We start from the raw sequence: 21,003 nt of genomic DNA, 5'->3' as shown, positions 1-21,003 counted from the left end.
GGACGTTTTGTATCCCTCTATATTATTAAAATAATTGCAATAAGGCTTCCTCCCACAACAGCTTGGCAGTGGCGTAGCGTGGGGGGTGCAGGGGGGGCAGGCCGCACCGGGCGCAACATCTGGGGGTTAGGGTTAGGGGGCGCAAATCCACAGGTTAGGGGGTGCAAATCCATGGGTTAGGGGGTGCAAATTACTTGCCTTGCCCCAGGTGCTGACAACCCACGCTACGCCACTGCAGCTTGGCATTCCTCCATAGCTACAATCACGTCTCTCTGTGGCTCTCTGTGTACCTAAGAACTTATTATCCTTGGAGCTCTGTGAAAAGGAGTGCCTTCTGTAGGGTTTCATCACAATTTGTCCTAGGTCACTGTCTTTAAGCAGAAATGCATTTTCTAACTGCCTCACATAATCCCACTTTCAGCAACAGTTATGGGGATATTCATAAATCACTTACTGATGCAGCATATTGGAAAATACATCAAAAAAGGTAAAAAACCAACACCCCTCACCTTGTCCTTGTTTCTTTTTAAGCAGGGAAGCACATGCTGCATTAGTAGCCATGTCAAAAGCCAATTTCTTCTCATTATTTCTTAAATCTGTTCTAGCACCTTTGTGAAAACAAAATAGAGGATACCACAATTAGAAATTCAGAGGTGAAACTATCAGGTCAGGAGTGTCTCACCTGTGGTCCTCCCGATGGAGCTTCTGTACTCTCAGCTCCCATCAGCTTCAGCCAATATTCCAGTGGTCAGAGATGATGGGAGTTGTAGTCCAACAGCATCTGGAGGACCACAGCTTAGTCGGCCCTGTGTTAGCCACATATCTTTGCTATCCTTATTAGCAACTTTCCTCTAAAATGAAACTAGTTTTCCATTCAAACTTCCGATGCGAAATCTCTATCCTAATAGAGATTCTAAGGAACAGAATGATGCCACTTTGCCATCTACGAAGAATCAGAGCACAAGTGATTGTGGCTTTCATTTTTTAACGGAAGTTCAGATTGTTTGTTGGTGGAGAATGAGTGTATCTTTTTGTATAAAATGTGCACTAGGGGCAGAATTCAACACAGCACTCAATGTAGAATTGGGGGAGGGGAGGAGGTCCACTCATGCAACAAGATTTTTCCATCCTCTCCTCATACGTCTCCTCAACCTGTTCTGCATTTCCCCCCCAACCCCCCAGAGCAGAGTTGGGGGCATGGAAGAAGGTAAGAGATAAAAAGTCCCGTGTGCAAGTGAATGTCATTATGCACACACAACAACACAGATGAATCCTGTCCGTGTAAAATATCACCACAGCAAACACCTCCGTATCAGTGGAATAATTCCTCACATAACTGAGAAGGTGGCTTTCATAATTCAGAACACAGCTGGTCCTACCCTAAGAAGGAAGAAGAACAGGCTATGGAAGGAACCATATTGTAGGGCTTCATGGGACACAAAACTCCACTAACAAAGGTGGCATTCAGATGGCTAATGAACACAGCAAGGAAAGTTGCAGATTTGCTACTGCACTCTTCCTCTGTGGGTGCAGCGTTCTAAGTCAGGGGCAGCCCATTCCATTTTGCCACCTGAGGCGGAAGTGGAATGTGCTGCTCCTGCCCCCCTTCTGCCATGCTCCCCACGTCTGCCATGTACCAGAACAGCCCCCTGCTTGCTCAAACTCAGCAAGAGGGAGGCATTCTGGAAGTGGTGGAAGCGATGGGGCAAGCAGGGCGCCTCCTTCTGCCCTTCCACTGCCTAAGGCAGGTGCTTCATCCCACCTCATTGGTGGACCAGCTCTGCTCTGAGTAATTTCTTGAAGGTCTAATAATAATAATAACAATAATACCCCACCCATCTGGCTGGGTTCCCCCAGCCACTCTGGGTGGCTTACAGCATATATAATAACATAGTATTATGTAATACTTGATAATGAGCTAGGACAGAACAATATGAGCACAGAGAGCTTGATCCAAATCTCTTTGACATAAGGGGCAAACAGTGAAGTATTGTACATGTCTACACAAAATTATCTTCTTGAGTTCAGTGGGGTTACTTTCAGATAAGTAGCCATACGACTGCAAACCAAGAGAACTCCGAAGATCTTGTCAATCCATGGAAAATCTGGATTTTTCTTTTGCAATATATTGTTGTATTATATATTATAATTATTATAATATAGAACACATAATTCAACTAGTATGCCAAGTGAGAAATTAATAACTGCATTATAGAAGATAAAATGAGGCCAAAAAAACAGCTCGTTCACAGTATACATTGTGAGCTGGGTATGCAAATGTGTGCCTATGGCTCAGTTCAGATGTGCATATCTTGGCTTAATAAACTGAGGAATGTATGAGCCTTGTGCTCAACATGTTTCATCTTATCACCAATTCTCCTTTCTCAGTGTGCTACTATTAACCCTGCAAGACTTCAATTAACCATAGCTTTGTATTTTGTCAGTACCAGGAAATTATGGTTACAATGATAACAACAACTTCAAAAGCAACTGTGATTCAAGATCCTAGCTCAGTGCTGCCAGCCATAGTTTCCCAGTTCAGATGTAACATTAATGGTTCATGACAACAAGAAGTGTTGAATCATTGTGTGGCAAGAAAGTGGAATGGAAAGGGAAGGTATGGGGACACGCAAGCAGGCATAAAACTCGTGCATTTCTCAGATATACACATCTCACCAGGGCCCATGCTTATGACGTTACAGGAATGTCTTGGTAAATACAATTACCTTTTGCCAGCAGTGTTTCTACGATATCTGCATAACCCTTCCATGCAGCAGCATGCAAAGCTGTGTCCCCCAGTTTATTCTGTGGATGCAGAAGTGGGAAAACCCATCAAGGTTAAAATGTGGCAACAGAAGTTTAGATCATGTCAATGGTAATCAATCACCATTATCACAAACCAATTCTGGAAAGCCATTCAATGTGTGATTACTTACCTGTTGGTTTAGTTCTACATTTGGCTGCGTCAATAATACTTCCACTATATCTGCATAAAGTGAAAAAATTGGGAGTGGGGATATCATGAGAAATTGGAAGTTGCTTTGTTATATTCAGAATGTAGCAGGAAAGTCAGGATCTAGACTCAATCAGCTCAAAACGTGAGCTGTGAAAGTTGAATTAACTTAAGAGAACTAATCTGTATGAAAACTGATACAATCTCTTTTTAAAACCCACATTCTTAATTCAGGATCACCTTTCATTTCTTTTGTTTTCTGCTTTGCCATTATTAAGAGCACATGATTTTAGATCCATATTTATTTCCAGAGGGATTGCTGTGTTGAGTCTCTTCCAGCCAAAACAATGAAACTTTGTGGCAACTCAAAGGCTATTAAATTTATTATGGCACCAGATTTTGTGGTCCACTTATCAGGTGAGTTGTGGGTATATCTATAACTATAAAACACACACACACATGGTTGGCAAAGTGTGCGAGTGGGTGGAGAGGCAGGATGTAATCAGTAAGGTCAGGAGGAAATGAAGAAGTACAGAGAGTGATATCATAGAATCATAGAATTATAGAGCTGGAAGGACCCCAAGATTCATCTCATTCAAACCCCTGCAATGCAGGAATCTCAGCAAGTGGTTCCCCATCCAATTTGAAACCTTACTGGACACTGCCTAGCTTTGCAAATGTGCAGGCAGTTTTCTTGCTGCATCATTCTGCAGGAATTCCTTGAGATTGGCTGCCAATAAGAGCAGACCCTACTGGGCTGTATTGATGGACAAACTGTCTGACTTGGAGTAAGGCAGCTTACTCCCCTCCCCCCTGTTTTTTTTAGTATTTCTGAGCTGCCACACCGTAAAATATCAGGGCAGTGTGCAACGATTAAGACATGAAACACCATTAAAAAAACACCATATAATCATTAAAGTGACTGGCTAAATAAATTTTAAAAATACAGAATAAAACAGTTTACAAAGACCTCAAGAGTAAGGCTTGAAAGTGAGAAGTGAGACGGCTTCTGCAGGAAGAGATGGGGCCCACACGGAACCCACAACGCTTCATGTCGGGCTCTAGCTGAGGCCAATCCAATCTTATTTCTTAATTTCCCTCCCTCTTCCTAATTTAAATTGTATCATGCAAGAATTCAGACCATTACTGATTGCAGCAGAAGAGGAAATACTAGCTGGTCCATTAACCCAGTGATGAAAGCTCCAAGAAAGAAGGTCTTCCTCTTCATTCACTTCTCATGTACCTTTGTGTCCACCATGGCATGCCCAGTACAGGGCTGTGCTCCCAGCTTTGTCTAAGCCATTGACGCCAACTCTGTTGTCCAAACACTCCCTCAGCCAGCTCAGGTTTCCTGAAACAGAAAAAGAAATATATTTTTCATAGAACATAATGGAGTTGTTTTTCTTGGCGGAGGTGGGTAGAGGGAGGAAATAAATTATTAAGCTAAATCATACTGAGAACGATGAGTCTCCCTGGTATGCAATGCATTTCAGCTCATCATCAACAACAACAACAGCCGCAGATGCTACCAAATCACATTATTGCTGCATGAATGAAAATGTTATGCAAATTCTACTTCCATTCAATATTCTGTTTGGGAGACAAGTCTTTTTAACAAGCAAGCTGCTTAGCTTTTAACAGCCTATACAGTTGAACCTATGCATTATGCATTGCTCACATTATCACCTGTCCAGTAAAGAAAAACTTGTATGATGCAAGTCAAAATTATAACCAAGAATGACAGTTCTACCTGAATCTATTTTGATTACAGTTCGAGTTCTTCCAAATTTTGTAAAAGTGTATTGCTCGCTAACCAGCTCACCTGAAAGTCAGTTCCACTGGACTTACTTCTGAATAGACATGCAGAGATTTGCACTGTAAGGATTCGAAATCTAAGTATGCACATTGCTTGTTTGGCCAGTTTACAAGAGCACCAGTCCAGTAGCTTCTGTACCCATGTGGCTGCTCAGTATGAGCTGAGGGTTTCCCTTTTACATATTGTCCTGGTTTGCACATGTGAAAAGGATCATGGGGTCTTGGTGGACCCCAAGCTGAACATGAGTCAACAGTGCGATGCAGGAGCAAAAAAGCTAACGCTATTCTAAACTTCATCAAGAGAAGCAGAGTGTCCAGATCAAGGGAAGTCATAGCCCCGCTCTATTCTGCCTTAGTCAGACCACACCTGGAATACTGTGTCCAGGATGCTGACAAGCTGGAATGTGTGCAGAGGAGGGCAACCAAGATGATCAAGGGTCTGGAAACTAAGCCTTATGAGTAGTGCTTGAAGGAGCTGGGTATGTTTAGCCTGGAAAAGAGGAGACTGAGAGGAGATATGACAGCCATCTTCAAATATCTTAAGGGCTGTCACATGGAGGAGGGAGCATGCTTCTTTTCTTCTGCTCTGGAGGGTAGGACTCGAACCAATGGCTTCAAGTTGCAAGAAAGGAGATTCCAACTAAACATCAGGAAGAACTTCCTGACAGTAAGAGCTGTTCAGCAGTGGAACAGACTCCTAAGAGAGGTGGTGGACTCTCCTTCCTTGGAGGTTTTTAAGCAGAGGTTGGATGGCCATCTGTCCTGTGTGCTTTAGCTGAAATTCCTGCATTGCAGGGGGCTGGACTAGATGACTCTTGGATCCCTCCCAACTCTAAGATTCTGTGATTCTATATTCACAGTAAGCCAAATCAGGGTTTAGCTTGCGCATATGAGGATGGTTATTCCCAGGAAGGATGACAGCCACTTTGCTCTCCCTGGTTGTTTTGTGGCTGCGCTGCACTGAGCTAAGCCACGGCTTGGCTCTGCATATTGTCTGAACCTGGTCTTGTGGGTTTAGCTTTCTCTAGACTAACCATGAGCTGTAACAAAGGTTTGGTCTTGGATTCCTGCTCATTCGTCTGGTGTTGGATAGCATGCTAAGCCAAGCCATGGCTTAGCTCAGTGCAAAGCAACAGTGAGACAGCCAGGGACGACGGAAGTGGCTGCGTCTTCCTTGGGGAGCCTGGGCCTTGGCTTAGTATGATGTGTGAAGCTGGCCATGGAGGAGGGATAAGCCTGAAATGGCCCCAACAGCTAGCTTCTGAATACATCAATTTAAACCAGTAGGGGCCTTAACTACTACTAAAAGGTAAAGGTACCCCTGCCCGTATGAGCCAGTCGTGTCCGACTCTAGGGTTGTGCGCCCATCTCACTTAAGAGGCCGGGGGCCAGCGCTGTCCGGAGACACTACTGGGTCACGTGGCCAGCACGACGAAGCTGCTCTGGCTAGCCAGCACCAGCGCAGCACACGGAAACGCCGTTTACCTTCCCGCTATAAAGCGGTACCTATTTATCTACTTGCACTTAGGGGTGCTTTTGAGCTTCTAGGTGGGCAGGAGCTGGGACCGAAGGACGGGAGCTCACCCCACCACGGGGATTCGAACTGCCGACCAGCAAGCCCTAGGCACTGAGGTTTTACACAGTGGTGCCTCGCAAGACGAAAAGAATCCATTCCACGAGTCTCTTCGTCTTGCGGTTTTTTCGTCTTGCGAAGCAAGCCCATTAGCGCTATTAGCGGCTTAGCGGGCTTAGCGGATCAGCTGATAAGCGTCTTAGCGGCTTAGGGGATCAGCTGATAAGCGGCTTAGCTGATAAGCGGCTTAGCGGCTTGGGAAAAAGGATGGGGGAACCTTTCGTCTAGCGGGTTTTCCATCTTGCGAGGCATTCGTCTTGCGGGGCACCACTCTATACATTTACCTTGAGGTACCGTATATACTTGTGTATAAGCCGACTTTTTCAGCACATTTTTTATTCTGAAAAAGCCCCCCTTGGCTTGTACTTGAGTGAGGGTCCCACTTACCCAGGAGTCACCAAACTTTTTGGGGAGGGGGCCGGTTGACTGTCCCCCAGATTGCATGGCGGGCTGGACCATGTGTGTGTGTGTGTGTGTGTGCGCGCGTGCGTGCGTGCGTGCGTGTGAGGAATCCAGTTTTGAAGGATTTTAACTCTTGTGTTTTAGCTTGGTTGCTGATTGAGCTAAGGCTTTTGAACTTTTAAAGTTATTGTTGATACCATATTGTTTTTGTTGACGCTCTTTTCCACTTACAGAGCTAATTTACTGTTATTCTTTGAAGTAAATATTCAAAAACATTTAACCTACTGACGCCTCAATTAATGTAATTTTATTGGTATCTATTTTTATTTTTGAAATTTACCAGTAGCTGCTGCATTTCGCACCCTAGGCTTATACTCGAGTCAATAAGTTTTCCCAGTTTTTTGTGCTAAAATTATGTGCCTTGGCTTATATTCGGGTTGGCTTATACTCAAGTATATATGGTAAGTTTCACTGAACGCAATGGCCCTTACTTCTGAGTACACATACACAGGGCTAGAAGGAATCCTCATTGAACTTAGTGGCAGTTACTTCTAAATAAAAATGCATTGAAAGCTGAAATCTTTCCTGGTTTGCATCTGTATTAGAATTGCTTTTTAGGATATTTTTAGTGTTTTTATCACTCGTTTGCCACCTTCCTTTGAGAGGAAGGGTGGGAGATAAATGAAATAAATAAAGAAAGCATTGAATTAGGGAGATTTCCATTTTTAAAATTATATTTATGAAGTGTAAAAACCAAACAAAAAACCACAGGGGTTACTATATTATTAAAGTGTTATTGTGTTCTGTGTATACAGTGTGATTATAACCTGGACTAATGTCATTACATCACATTGATTTGTTAAAGCTATTAAACTATTCATCACCATATACCCACATTTGTATACCATCATTATCAAACCAATTATTTAATATTAATTAATTTATTTATTTGAAAATGTGAATTTAAATCTAGATTTTCAAGAGAGCTTACAAAAGAGAACCATAAAACAAATATAAAACAGATCAAAAACATTAGAAATAAAAGCAATTATCATAGTAGTAGTTAAAAATACAAATTTTTTCTATCCAGTTATTTAATCTGAAACCATTATTCCTTTCCCAGTACTAAAAGAATTAATCTATTGTGCCTATTTTTTTCTGCAAATAAATATATTTATTCTGCAAATCAAGACTATTTGTCCAAAATACTCAAGTCATGCAACAAACAATTAAACCCTCTCTCTTAGAAATAAAATGCCTTTATTATCCCACACAGACTTCCCACTCTCATAGCTTTCATATTTTAAAGAAACTCCAACAACCCAATCTATTTCATCCCCCAACCCAATGGGAAGAGAACCGATGAACTGCTTCTGTGGCAACCCAGCTCTCTTTAGTGCAGCCATGAGCTTGTAACTGAATACAAGCCCGGGGGGTGTGTGGATTTGATATACTGCAAACTTCATCTGTACCCACCTCTCTTGGCAGCTTCATGTAGTGGGTTGTCAATGGATTCTGCTTGTTCAGCCACTAAAACAAAAGCAAAAACACACGTCATCTTAAACAGGTGACTCCTTTGACTCCTGCACCTTGCTGAATGGGCCACAGGTAACTGAGAGCCGTTAATTTCCTTCTTCCTTCTATGCACTAATATGTTTATCAAAGGCCATGGATGTAAAATATATATATTAAACTCCTTATTGTATGCACTATTGTATTCCCAAGTTTCAAAACGCGGAAAACTTCCCTGTGCCAAACAGAGCTCCTCGCGAAGCTTCCTCCAATTTAATGTTGGGGAAGCTCTGTGTCTACAGCGCCCAAGGTGGCCACACAGGACAGAAGAAAGGGCATGCGGAAGAGGTGATCTCTGTAGGCATAGCTTGTCATGCAAGTTATACATGCTGAAATTGTCTTGATCGAGACAACACGGCGGCTCAGAACTGGCACTGCACTGCTGCCCTTCCGGCAGCAAGACATACCATGTCTGAGCCTCTTTCCAAAGCTCTTCCGGGTTTGGAGGATGTTCTGTCTGATGGAGAAGCAGGCCGCCTCCTAAAAGGAAAGGAAAGCACTCCCACTGTTGCATCCAGGCAGCCCCCCCCCCCAAATAAATCGGCAGCAACATGGGCTGTTGGAAGGCCAGCACTACAGCGCCGCCCGACTGGGGTGAGCCCTTCCTGAGCGGAAGGATGCTAAAAGTCTGCTGTGCATGCAGAGCTCCACAAAGAAGGCCTTGGATCTGGGCCAAAAATACTGAGGGAGCTGTGACTATTCTTGGGGTCTTGAAGATTTCTCAGGACTTATGCAAATCTACAATTCCCAGGGAGTTGTAAATGACACATCCAGCTTATAAATCCTACTTAGTTGTGAATATTCTTCTATGCTTCAGCAAGACAAGAAACATATTTAGCTTTTTTATTTTTAAAAAATATATCTGATGTCTCTCCAGCACTGTGCAGAAGTCTTTTTATTTTCCCAACATTTATGTTGATCTGTTTTATTCTGTCTCATATAATCTTTATGCTATTTTTCAGAGACTTATCCTTTTCAGCATTATCATCATCATCATCATCATCATCATACATGTGGTCCTAAAATTTTATTGAACGCCCCCCCCCCCTAATAAGATTGAAAGTTGCGAGATACATTTTAATAAAAAATAAATACATTAAAAGGCATCCACTTGTGGGGTTTTTTGCTTCTGTCTGTCCAGCAGGTGGCACACAAGAGAACACGGATGCATTCTTCCAGTTAAAAGGTGTGTTCTCAAAGCAGTTCTCTGCCATGAAACCATTTTTAATGCCCGGTTCTGGCATCACATTAGAAGTAAGATACTATATTTCTTTGTATCTGGATCAGAGACAACCCCTTTAAATTACAAGCTGCATACATCCTTATAGTCCACATCTGTGGTGGAGAGATATATCTTTAAAGGTAAAGCAAATCTGGAATATACCATAGTTGCTGGGAATTAGTCCAGTTCTTCCTTTACAGGTTCCCTTCCACCAATTTGTGTCACTCTGGAGGGAAAAGAAAGCAATGCTGAAACAGGGAACAATGACTCCACTCGAGATGTACTCTGTTTATTTAGCACGGTCCAGTTGTTAACATTTGTGTTTGATGAACTCACCATATCCGAAATGTAGATAATATCTCCTTCTTCAAAATACAGTTCATCTGGCTGGAACAATAAAGAGGGTGTTTGAGTTTGCAGACCACTTTAAAGCACATTTTAGAAGAATATCATTGTTGCAGCCTTGCCTAACAACATTTTAGGATTTATCTTCTTCATTCAGTTTGAGGAAGAGGTACAAACCATCAATCAAATGGAAACAGGGCCATGTGAGTATACACCAACTCAAAACTCCACAGAAGGTCTGCTTGTGTCTTTGGCAGAGTTTATATTTAAAAGGCTGAGGTCTGTAAGAGACATTTCTGCTTTTCTTGCTAAGAGCATCTTTCCCTTCCACAGTTCCTTGCTCACAGGAAGGGAAACAGAGGCAAGGCTGACACCAAATCAGCCATCTTCTGAGCCCCAACCAACAGGGTCTGCCATTTAAATTCTCCCCCAATGCCTCAACAGTGTTGCTCCTGAGCATTGTGGGAAATCTTAAATAGCAGGCAGCTTGCAGCCAGGTGAAAAGGGAGCCAGGGAGGACAGGCAGCCCCAGTTTAAAGGGGGGACCAGTACTCCTGGTGGGCCTGAATAGAGAATCAAACAGGAAAGAATTCTGAATTCAATAAACTGCATTCTTAGCAACTTCTTTTACTTTTGAACCTTTCCATGCTTTCTACCCGGCACTAGACAGCCTTCGCTGAAATCTCCTATGAAGCCTGTGAGCAAAAACAAGGTCACCACAGTCTTGGCCCCATAAGACAGGCACTGAGGCAGTGAAGAGCTTATCTTGTACTGGGGAAGTGGAAGCTGAGAGCCCTGGCAAGCTGGAAAACGGGAAGGGAAGAAAGGGAGAAGAGCAGGAAGGTTGCTTCTGCCTCAGAAAAAAGGCTGTGGCGTCTCTGCCCCAAGTGGCAAGACAACCACAGGGAAAGGAAAGGGAATGGGGCTTTTGCTGCCCCCTGTTGCCACCTGCTGGCTTGCCAGGGAATAATAAACCAGCTAACAGCTACTGAAGAGGCCAAACCACACATGATACAGCAGGAGTTCTGGGATTGGTTTACTTTACTGTACCTGAGATTTCACCCATTTTTACTGGAGTTGTGGGGCTGAGAAGTGGGTGCCCCAAGGCTCCTGTCTGCACTGCAGTGGGAAGCATGTGTGTGTGTGTATTGAGCCTACATTATTTGGAGCAAGGGGTCAGCACATCTGGCTGCTAACCAGAAGGTTGGTGGTTCAAGCCCACCCAGGGATAGCTGTGGGCAGGATTCCTGCACTGCAGGGGGCCAGACTGGATGACCCTTGAGGTCCCTTCCAGCTCTACAATTCTGTGATTCTGTTATTTGCTTTGTGCTGCAGAGTTAATAGCAACTGGGGGGAGGAAGGCAAGGATTAAAACCTTTGCTCCAAACAAATGAGGGGGGGGCTCAAATCAGGCAATCCAGAGTCACAGGTCTTTTGTGTCATGTGTGCTTTGGCCCCTCCACCTCCGCCCTTGGCATAGGCACTGGCACTGGCAAGCTCAAGACTTTCAGAAATGCAGCATGGCATGCAGGCTCCTTAGCAACCATCATTTCCTGCATCTGAGAGGCTAACAATATAAATAGCACCCTGCTTCTCATCTAAGCCTCTCATAGGGCGCCTCTGAAATATGAAAGTCCACCCCGGTCTACCCAGAGCTTTTTTTTCTAAAAAAAATGTTTAGGGGATACTCTCATTTTCCTACTCATATTGAAATACTGCCCCTCAATGAGGCCAAACTTCACAAAATGTTTAGGGGTATGCGTACCATGTGTACCTGGGGTCAAGGATGCCTGAGAAAGAGAGTGAGAGTTTACACTGCGTTCTCTCAATCAAAGGTACACAAGGAAACGTGCTGGTTCTTCTCTCCCACTCCTCAAACATGTCCATTTTTGAGAGGGTGAGGAGTGTATACTCTGGTTTTCTGAAGTGCAGCTGTGGAGGCTGCACTTGGCTTTCCTTTCTTGCCCTCAGTTTCTCATAACATGGGTTTGGAGGAGCAGAAGGAAAGAGAGCGGGGAGAGAACATGAGACAGCAGGACATTAGACACGGGAGGCTTCCAAGAGTGGAGCTGCAAGATCACCCCAATATATTTAATTTACAGAGTAGCTTTAAAGTGGAAAAGTTGGACTAAGGCAAAGTTGGACTATAGGCAAACTCCGACCCTCCAGATGTTTGGGACTACAATTCCCATCATCCCTGACTCCTGGTCCTGTTAGCTAGGGATGGTGGGAATTGTAGTCCCAAACATCTGGAGAGCCAGATTTTGCCTATGCCTGGACTAAGGAGTTGTGGTGGTTCCATTTTTGCTGGAGGCTAATCTGTCGGGCCTACCTTAGGACAAAGTTAATTATTAGCCAAAAGGCTGGCCCTAGAAAAAGGAATATGCCTCACCCTTCCAGCATTATAGCAGAAGACATCTGAGTTTGCTTTTTCTGCTGTTCCTTACTGAAAGGATTTGTAAGAGAAGATTGCTTTGTAAGCCTTTGGCAAGATGTGGCTGCTCAGAAGGAATGCTGAATCAGCAAGAGAAAAGAGACTCCACTATCTTAAAAGGGTGTTGTGCAGCTTGGTTAACACTTTCTCTTAATGGATTCAGACAAACTTGAAGAGGATGCTCAAAATCTTGGATGTAATGACACTGCCAATCCACATCTCTCCAGGGGGGCAAAAGCAGAACAAAATACAGGCTTCGCCCCCTCCAACTTTCCACCCTACTTCTCACTTTTCAAGCAGTTTGTTCAGAAACTAAAATACTTTTGCTGAAGTCAGTTGGATTTATAACTCCCTCCCTCATTCATTGTGTGACTAAGATGCACAGGCAATTGGGTTTTTAACCAATAGCGAGTTGGTCATGTTGTGCACTCAGAAGAAACACTGTTGTGTTGACAGACACCAGCACATGCACAATTAAGGCCAAATCCTTGGTTAAGGTACACATGGCCTGTCCACTTATTTAAGGGCCAAAACTACCACCTGTGCATGAGACCTTGTTCTTGAGCAAATATGAGGAAGATCAAACTGCAGCACTGGCCTCTAAAATGTTTAGATCTTTCACCTCTGTGGGTACAATGTAAATATCAATTCCTATGTTTTATTATCACAAGGGCAAGGTTGGGTTTAGCTGCTAAGTCATATTAAAAAATAACATTTCCTTATTTTAGAGGGGAGGGGAAAAATAAACTTAAATACTTACAGTTCTGGGTTCAAATGTATACAAGGCTCTAAAAACTTTGACTTGTCCTAAATATAAAGAAATAAATAAACATTAACAGAATATTTTTTCCTTTCCCTAAGGTTGAATGAATCAAACATCCATGTCCCAAACTCAGCCAACATTTTAATTGCAAGAGCTCTAACGACAGTCTAAAGCCTGTTTGTCAGGTTCATGACACATCAAGGAGGGAAGGGGGAAAAACTAGTGAAACACTGAACCCCCGACCTGTGGCTTATTCAGTCCATTTTGAAGGTAAAGAAGGTGTGGAAAATACATCTAAGTCTGAAGAAAAATGAACTCCAACCAAAACAGAAGAAAGCATAGATTCAGCCATTTTACTGAGCAAAAGTTCTGGATTGCAAAATGTACACTATGACAAGCTAATTGATAATCTTATGCAAATGTCAAAGAATATTAATATTTTATAAACATCTTTGCATTTTCATTAATTTTGTTCCTTTAAATAAAGTTCATTTTGAGATGAATGCAAAGGTGTGAGGTTTTTTTATCTTTATATATGCATATATCATTATTTGGAAACAAAAACCACTGCTTAATAATATAAAAATAAAGATAACCATGTTTTTAAGTAATTCATAAAGTAACTCATTCTTATCCACTTAACCATATCATGAGCTTCCACTGTCCATATGCTAATCAAATATACACCCTCTTTTACAGAAAATAGGACAAGGTATCACACAGCACAGGACAATATAATTTACAGTTGTACCTCAGGTTAAGTACTTAATTCGTTCCGGAGGTCTGTTCTTAACCTGAAACTGTTCTTAAACTGAAGCACCACTTTAGCTAATGGGGCCTCCCACTACTGCCGCGCCACCGGAGCACGATTTCTGTTCTTATCCTGAAGCAAAGTTCTTAACCTGAAGCACTATTTCTGGGTTAGCAGAATCTGTAACCTGAAGCGTATGTAACCCGAAGCGTATGTAACCTGAGGTACCACTGTAATTATTAATTGCAGTTTATATAATTGCAGTTTTTTGTAAACCGCTTTAAGGGATTTTTAACAATCAAATGGCCTGTGCATGTATATTTACTTCTTAAAAGTGTTCACAGTAATTTTTACTACAATCCTGTAAAGCAGATCAGTCCTGTTATCACCATATTGGAGAAGGGTAAACTGAGAGTGGCCTAGTTTGCACATAACACTAAAACATTACTTGGCTGTAAACTTTGTTGAAATACTAATATATTGGTTTAGGATCAAGTGCTAATCTGCAAAGTATGTTGCAATTTTCACCTCTTTCATGCACATACCAAACCTATGAAATTAAGCTCTACTTATTTCCGTGTTTTCTTATGCTTATGTCAGCAGCAACCACAACAGACTCAAGACTGTTTTCCTTTAGACTTTTATGTTTTATGGCTCCCTTAAAGGGCCATGCAGCAGACAAGAACAAGCGGCAGACAAAAACAAACCACATTTTTCCAACTCAGAAGATAGTTTGCTTGGGAATTATTGCTCATATGCAAAGTTTATAAAAACCAAGGGCTGTTAGAAACTAGCAGGGGTGATGGGATCAGAGCAATTGCAAAAAAAGAGAGAAGTAACTTCCAGTATTCATTTAAGAATATTTTTGCCATAACGCTGTTTTTTAATGGAAAAGGTGCTCTTTAAATGGTCTGAGATTATTTTAATTGCTGCAGCTGTTTGAGAGGGCTGCAGTCCACTCAAACAAACAGACTATTGTTTTTGAACCCAAGGGCTTTTCTATCCTGTAATTCCCTTTAACTTCTTTGTACGGACTTGCAGATAATCATAGAAAACTATGTCCCTCTGTCAATGTTTTCTGTATTAAAGTGTTATTTTCCTCCTCATTTGCTTCTGTACTCCACCCCCAGCTACCCCGCACATAACAAAAGAGCACATTTTTAAACATAATGTAGCTGCTTTTATTGCAACATTTAGTTTGGGCCCAACTTCTCAGGAGGAAAAGCTTTCGACATTGGATGAGGGAACTGAAATTGCCCCTATACTGCAAGGAAATGGTTCTGTGGTGGAGTCTTCGTGTCCACTGAGGAAATGACGTTGAACTAATGCAATGTTGCATTACATTAGCTACCTTGCAGGGACTTGGGTACTGGCCTGGACTAATATAGTAATGTTCAGTTCTGCTCACATGCAGACAAGAGAATGCCAATGAATTTCTAAGGGTCAAGCCCAGGCCGGCCCACCCATGAGGCAAGGTAAGGCAACTGCATCAGGTGGCAGCATTCATAGGGGCAGAAGATCCTGATGCAGATCTTATCCCCCCCCCTTGCTCCTGTGTAAGTCTTCACCCACCCCTTCTGTTCTGGTGTGGAGGGGGGTGTTGTTTTGTGGTTTGCCTCAGGCACCAACATGTCTTGGGCAGGCCCTGGCCATACCGCACAGGGCATTTCTTCATTTAAAGCATTCAAGCCCTGCCTCTCCACAATGAGCCATAGGCAATGTAAGTTAAATCAAAAAACTTTTTTTTAAAAAAAATGACAGCAACAATACATGCAGCACAGCAGTCACAAAGAACAGAATAGCAGAGAAAAAATGATTTTTTAAAAACACATGCCATCATAAATAATTTAACCACAGCAACTAAAACAATTTCAAAAAAGGTTTTGACCATCCTACAGACTATGTGGGGATAGTGATACAAGAGGAGCGAGTTCAAGAGCCATCACTGAAAAAGCCCTCACTCTGGTCCCAATTTGACATATTTGGCAGGGGGGGTGGGAAGAGTTGGGAGGAAACACGGGTCACAGGGGTGGGGACGTCTGATTATAAACTCAATAGGCACCTGTAGTCAGTCTCCTGCATTTACCTCCAGGTTTGGAAATTCATTGGCATTTCCTCTTGGCCAGCTTTCCATTTGCCCCACCATCTCTCTGTGGACAACCACATATTTATCCTCACAGGGCTAAAAGCAGAATGCGGGGGGGGGGGGGCATGTAGGGGGAAACTGGAAGAGGGGAATGGGCGTTATCTGTCCTTTTCGGTTTCTCATTTTTCCAATGTAAATTCAGCTCATTACATTTCCTCATCATATATATATATAATCCTCACAAAAATGTGTCAGCATTTCAACATGCATTTCCCCAAATATGTACATGACTACCTGTCATTTTGACTAATGCACACATTTTCACAAGCCATTTTTCCTAACACATTTTGTATGCTACTTCCACTAATATGAACATTTTAATGCTCACCTTCACCTAATACAAACTTTTGTTACTTGGAGAACTACATAGCAAAATTTGGAGAAATGCAAATTTCACAGAAACACTGCATTTCAGCTCTCATAATGTTTTGGAAAGTGGAAATAAGGTAGTTTCATATTTAAATGTGAACAGAACCAATTTTCTTCCCCATCCCGAGTTAAAAGACTGGGAAATGGCATGTATTTAATTAACATCATACATCATTTGAGCCCAATAGGATTTGCAAGTGGAATAGGTCTGGAATAGGTAGTCACACTACCCAGGCCTGGGTACAGAAAGCTTCCCTGACCCCTTACGGAAACCTCTTAGCTTCAGTCCTTCGGTTAAAATGTGGGAAAATAATAATGGCCTACAAAATAGAGACTGTGAGAATGATTGAAATAAATAATATGACATGCTTGAACCACTTAGCTTATTTAGGGTTGCTGAGAATTGTAACTTTGTGAGGGGGTCTTTGAAGGAAATAATTTTTTTTAATGTGCTTATAAGACAAAGTGTGTGCACAGCCCCAGAGGTAAGTCCTCCTGAGTTCAGTGGGACTCACTCCCAGGTAACTGCAGCTTTACACACATCTAAGGAGAGAGGGAGACAGGTTCACTATCATCACTTTCATATGCCTTTTCTAATCTCCAGCAAGCAAGATCTGTCCTTCCTGAGTACACTCATAGAGGCATGCGTGTCCTCACAAAGGGCCAAATAATATCAGCATTGGGACTGTTTTTGGTGGGGGGGGGCACTTTTCTCTTGCTTCTGCTTTTAGCATAATATCCTTTAATGAGGCTACTTGTCCAGGCAGAGGCACTCTTCATCTTATATCACAATGTATACAATCATGGCTGTTGTATTTAAATTATCCACCCTGCGGCCCTTTTGACCACAATGTATTTGTGGAAATTGCAGTACACAAATATGTTAGCCAAGCATAAGGGCTCCTCTGTGGCCTGTGGAAAAGAGGGATGTTGTTAGGTGCAAAACAATTAGATACTTTGTTGAGCAAAAGATATAAGAGGTGAAAGAGCCACGGCCTCCTTGATTTTGAGAATTCTTAATGCACAGGTAATAAAATGGCTGCAGCTCACTATCTGCTGAACCCCATCTCTGTCCTCTTTGATAGGTAAATTGTTCAGGTTTTGTATTGGAGTTATATACTATTTCTGAGCAGTTGCTTTCAAAATTTAGATTATAAAGACAATCCTTACATTCCAGAACTGTCCAACTATGAGTCAATGGCTTAAGATCTGGATTAAGGGCTGTATCTCTTCAGACAATTCCAGGGTGCAATTTCAGTTATTTCACACACACACACACACACACACACACACACACACACACAGTGTTTCTGCTTACCAAATTAAATTTTCCTCCCCCCTCATATGTGCTTCCTGAATAATAACAAATTTCTGCAAATTGTTCTATTCTTTTGGTGGCCAGAGTGTTACAACTTTAAGCCTTCCAAATCCCTTTCTCTTCAATCAAGCCACCATAGTTCAGATGATAACTTTGAGATAGGTTAAGAACTTTGAGAACTTAAAAAAAGAAAAGTCATTTATCGAGGGAGAGTCCACATATATATGGGCCTATTCCTACCTCTTTTTTCTACTGGTGATGGTGGAACCGTCAGGCACCATCCAGGCAACTAGGCATTTTAACTTGGTCACAAGTGACAGATAGTCCGGTGCAAAATGCACCTGGCCCCTGGCTAATGTCAAACCTTGCCAAAATGGAAATTACCAGTAATAGCTGTAAATAGGACAAATGTGCCTGTCCAAAAAACAGCTTCCCGGGGCACATTATTGTCCCTCAAATAATGGCTCTGGACTTGAGGGGAGATTAAAAGCTTTTTATTGACAGCGGGTTAGAAACTACATCTCTTCCTGATTTTGTATCTTTTCCACTAGGAAACTGAAACAATAGCTGGTTGCAACAGATTTGCCACAGTTACCATGTTCAAAGGCTTTGCTAAGGGCCTTTGGTAAACCTTAAGAGTTATTATACATCCTCCAAGAAGGTATGTAATCCCTGAAACATGTCCAATAAACTGTAATATGAGCTTCAATCAGGTAATAGACAGAATGAACCATAAACTACTCAAGTCAATGCACTAGCCCTCTTGCACTTAAGTCACTTTAATCTAATTCATTGCACTGGAACTAAAGTTTTTAGGTTGTGTAGTCTTCTCTCACACAACTACAGAAACAGGGTGTTGAATATTCTTGAATGTGTGCCATTTGCCCCTCTACCACCAAAGCCCTCAATGCCCACCCAATGGAATATCTTCACAAACGCTAATATATTATATTAATATATTTAATCTTATATGATATTAAACTGAGATTAAAGAATCAGGGAGTCAGTACCATTTGCCTCCTTGGCACTCAGTTTAATCTCAGTGGTGAATAAAAAAAAATACAGCTTGCAGAGAAAATCCGTATTTAAAAAACATCAATTTAATCCAAGAGGTGCCCCAAATATCTTTGAACACACCTAGTTTCTTGAAGGCTCACCTCACCCCCATATGTGCTCACTTGAATGCTGTGATCTGTGGCACTGGAACTTTAACAAGAGCCACAAAATATTCTTTCTGTACTTCCAAGAAACTGTTATTTTAGTGTAGCAGCACTAAAATTATTAAGCACGCACCTTCACTCTATTGTCTCTGGTGCCTGTCTGATATCAGCAAATGTTTTGTTTCCAGCCAACCTAATCAGGTCTGTTGTTTTAGTTAGCTTATGTGTTTTACAATTACCAATTTTAAGTACCTTGTTTTTATTTTATTTTTAAGGGATATTTTAAATGAATTTTAAATGAATATTTTAGATGGACTTGTAAACCACTTAAGAGAATTTTTGTTCTTCTAAGCAGCATGTAAATATTGTTGTTGTTGCTGCTGCTGCTGTTTTAAAATAAATAAACCCTGCAGTTCCTGGGCAACTACAACATGCATTCCTCTCTTGGTGGCTAAGGCACCTGATGAGTAACTAAGGCAGGCCTGTTAGACTACAATTCCCATCACCCCTGGCCATGTGGGCTTGGGCTGATAGGAGTCCCAACAATCTCTGGAAGGCCAAAGGCATGTGGCAGAGAGCCTAGCAGCTGACTTGCTGAGCATCCTTTATCAGGATCTCAGCCCATGGGGCAAATGTTTCTTCTACCAGCCTGTCCTATAGCGAGGAACAATTCAAAACCAATTCAATCTCCAGCATGATTCCGTTGAGGCCATTGGAACAACTCCTGATAAATGGGGAAAGCTATACCATAATTGAAATAAAGAAACAGGTCCTTGTCTGTTCAAAAGAGTGTGTGAGAAGAATCAACATATTTGCAAAGCACAAAGGCACACCTTATAACTTTTCAGATTTATTTCTACTTCCGATAGATGAATTTTATTTTGCAAGTAGTGAAGACAAATTCTGTGAAACAGGCGGGCCTCCTTCGCTCTTCCCCAGATGCCAGATAGTGGATTGGGCTGGTAGAACACGAGACTCTTGATCTCAGGGTTTTGGGTTTGAGCCCCACATTGGGCAAGAGATTCCTGCATTTCAGGGGGTTGGGCTAGATCAGGCTTCCCCAACCTTTGGCCCTCCAGAGGTTTTGGACAACTCCCATGATCCCTAGCTAACAGGACCAGTGGTCAGGGATGATGGGAATTGTAGTCCAAAACATCTGGAGAGCCGAAGGTTGGGGATGCCTGGGCTAGATGACCCTCACGGTTCCTTCCAACTCTACCATTTGGATACTGTGGTGGAGCACAAAGTCCAGGGTTCAGTCTTGGTGCCTCCAGGGGGCTGTGAGAGGCCTCTGCCCGTCCAGCGGCATCTCCCTCCGCTCCTACCCAAGAGGTGTCTTTTTGCGGCACGATGGGACCTCTCTCCTGGCCTGCAAGCTCAGGGAGGCGAGGCAGCAGCTCCTCCAGCTCCTGCCCTGCCTGGCTGGGCCACTGACGGGGCGGGCGGGGCTGCTGGGCTCATACTGGCTGCCCACTGCTTGCCAAGCCGCACCGATGCACCAAAGCTCCAGCGGCAGCAGCGGAGGATCCCACACGCTCGAGCCCCCCCCCCCCCCGCCCGCCCGGGGAGCCCCGCAAACTCGACGCCCTTCCTGCCCCGACCCGGCCGAGGGCGGCGGCAGCGAGCGCTCTCGCCCCTTCTTCTTTTTGACAGTGACAGCTTCTCTCTTGCCCCGCCCCTCCACAGACAGCGACCCTCCGCCACCCCGTCGCCCGCGCATCCCCAGGGCAGGGCGGGCGGGCGGGCGTCCCGGGCGGCTCCGAGCGCGCCCTTCGGCCCGGGGCTGGACGGAAAGGCCGCCTGGATGGCGCGGCGGGGTCCACGTGTCCGGGAGTGCCGCCGCCGGCGCCTCCCTTACCTGGCTTGGCCGGCTTCGGGGGCGGCTTGGACATCGCTGCGCGAGCGGGAGGCGCAGCCAGGCGGCGGGCGAGGGGCTGCGCGAGGGGCTGGGCGGCGTCGCTTCCCGGAGAGAGAGGGCGGCTCGCCGAGCGAAGCTGCTTCTGCGCCCGGGAGGAGGAAGTGGGACTGGCGGCGGCGCAGGCAGAAAAGGGGCGCCGGGCGCCGCTCCCTCTAGCGGCCTAAGTCCAGCACTGCAGGCGCAAATGGCCCCCTCCGGGCGG

General features: G+C 43.5%; 1 protein-coding gene and 1 long non-coding RNA gene across 2 annotated transcripts in view; one reads left to right on the top strand and one right to left on the bottom strand.

Annotated features, from left to right (window-relative positions):
* Window positions 1–21,003, bottom strand: part of OSTF1 (osteoclast stimulating factor 1) — a 23,055-nt gene extending 2,052 nt beyond the window's left edge. The window contains exons 1-9 of the mRNA XM_083702146.1: window positions 20,742–21,003; window positions 13,137–13,183; window positions 9,934–9,984; window positions 9,760–9,823; window positions 8,280–8,333; window positions 4,197–4,304; window positions 2,937–2,986; window positions 2,727–2,805; window positions 510–608 (exon numbers count right to left, since the gene is read on the bottom strand). Of these exons, the coding sequence (XP_083558272.1) occupies window positions 510–608; window positions 2,727–2,805; window positions 2,937–2,986; window positions 4,197–4,304; window positions 8,280–8,333; window positions 9,760–9,823; window positions 9,934–9,984; window positions 13,137–13,183; window positions 20,742–20,775 (586 nt within the window). The 5' untranslated portion in view covers window positions 20,776–21,003. The remainder of the gene's footprint in view (window positions 1–509; window positions 609–2,726; window positions 2,806–2,936; window positions 2,987–4,196; window positions 4,305–8,279; window positions 8,334–9,759; window positions 9,824–9,933; window positions 9,985–13,136; window positions 13,184–20,741) is intronic.
* LOC310826880 lies at window positions 8,259–9,649 on the top strand. The gene is made up of 2 exons (XR_014556061.1): window positions 8,259–8,356; window positions 8,412–9,649. It is a non-coding gene; the product is annotated as an uncharacterized lncRNA (long non-coding RNA).

Source organism: Podarcis gaigeae (genome assembly GCF_964106915.1).
Source record: "Podarcis gaigeae genome assembly, chromosome: 11".
In the NCBI taxonomy this organism is placed as follows: Eukaryota; Metazoa; Chordata; class Lepidosauria; order Squamata; family Lacertidae; genus Podarcis; species Podarcis gaigeae.
Note: the sequence above shows the minus strand (reverse complement) of the source record. Positions and strands in the feature narration are given on the sequence as shown.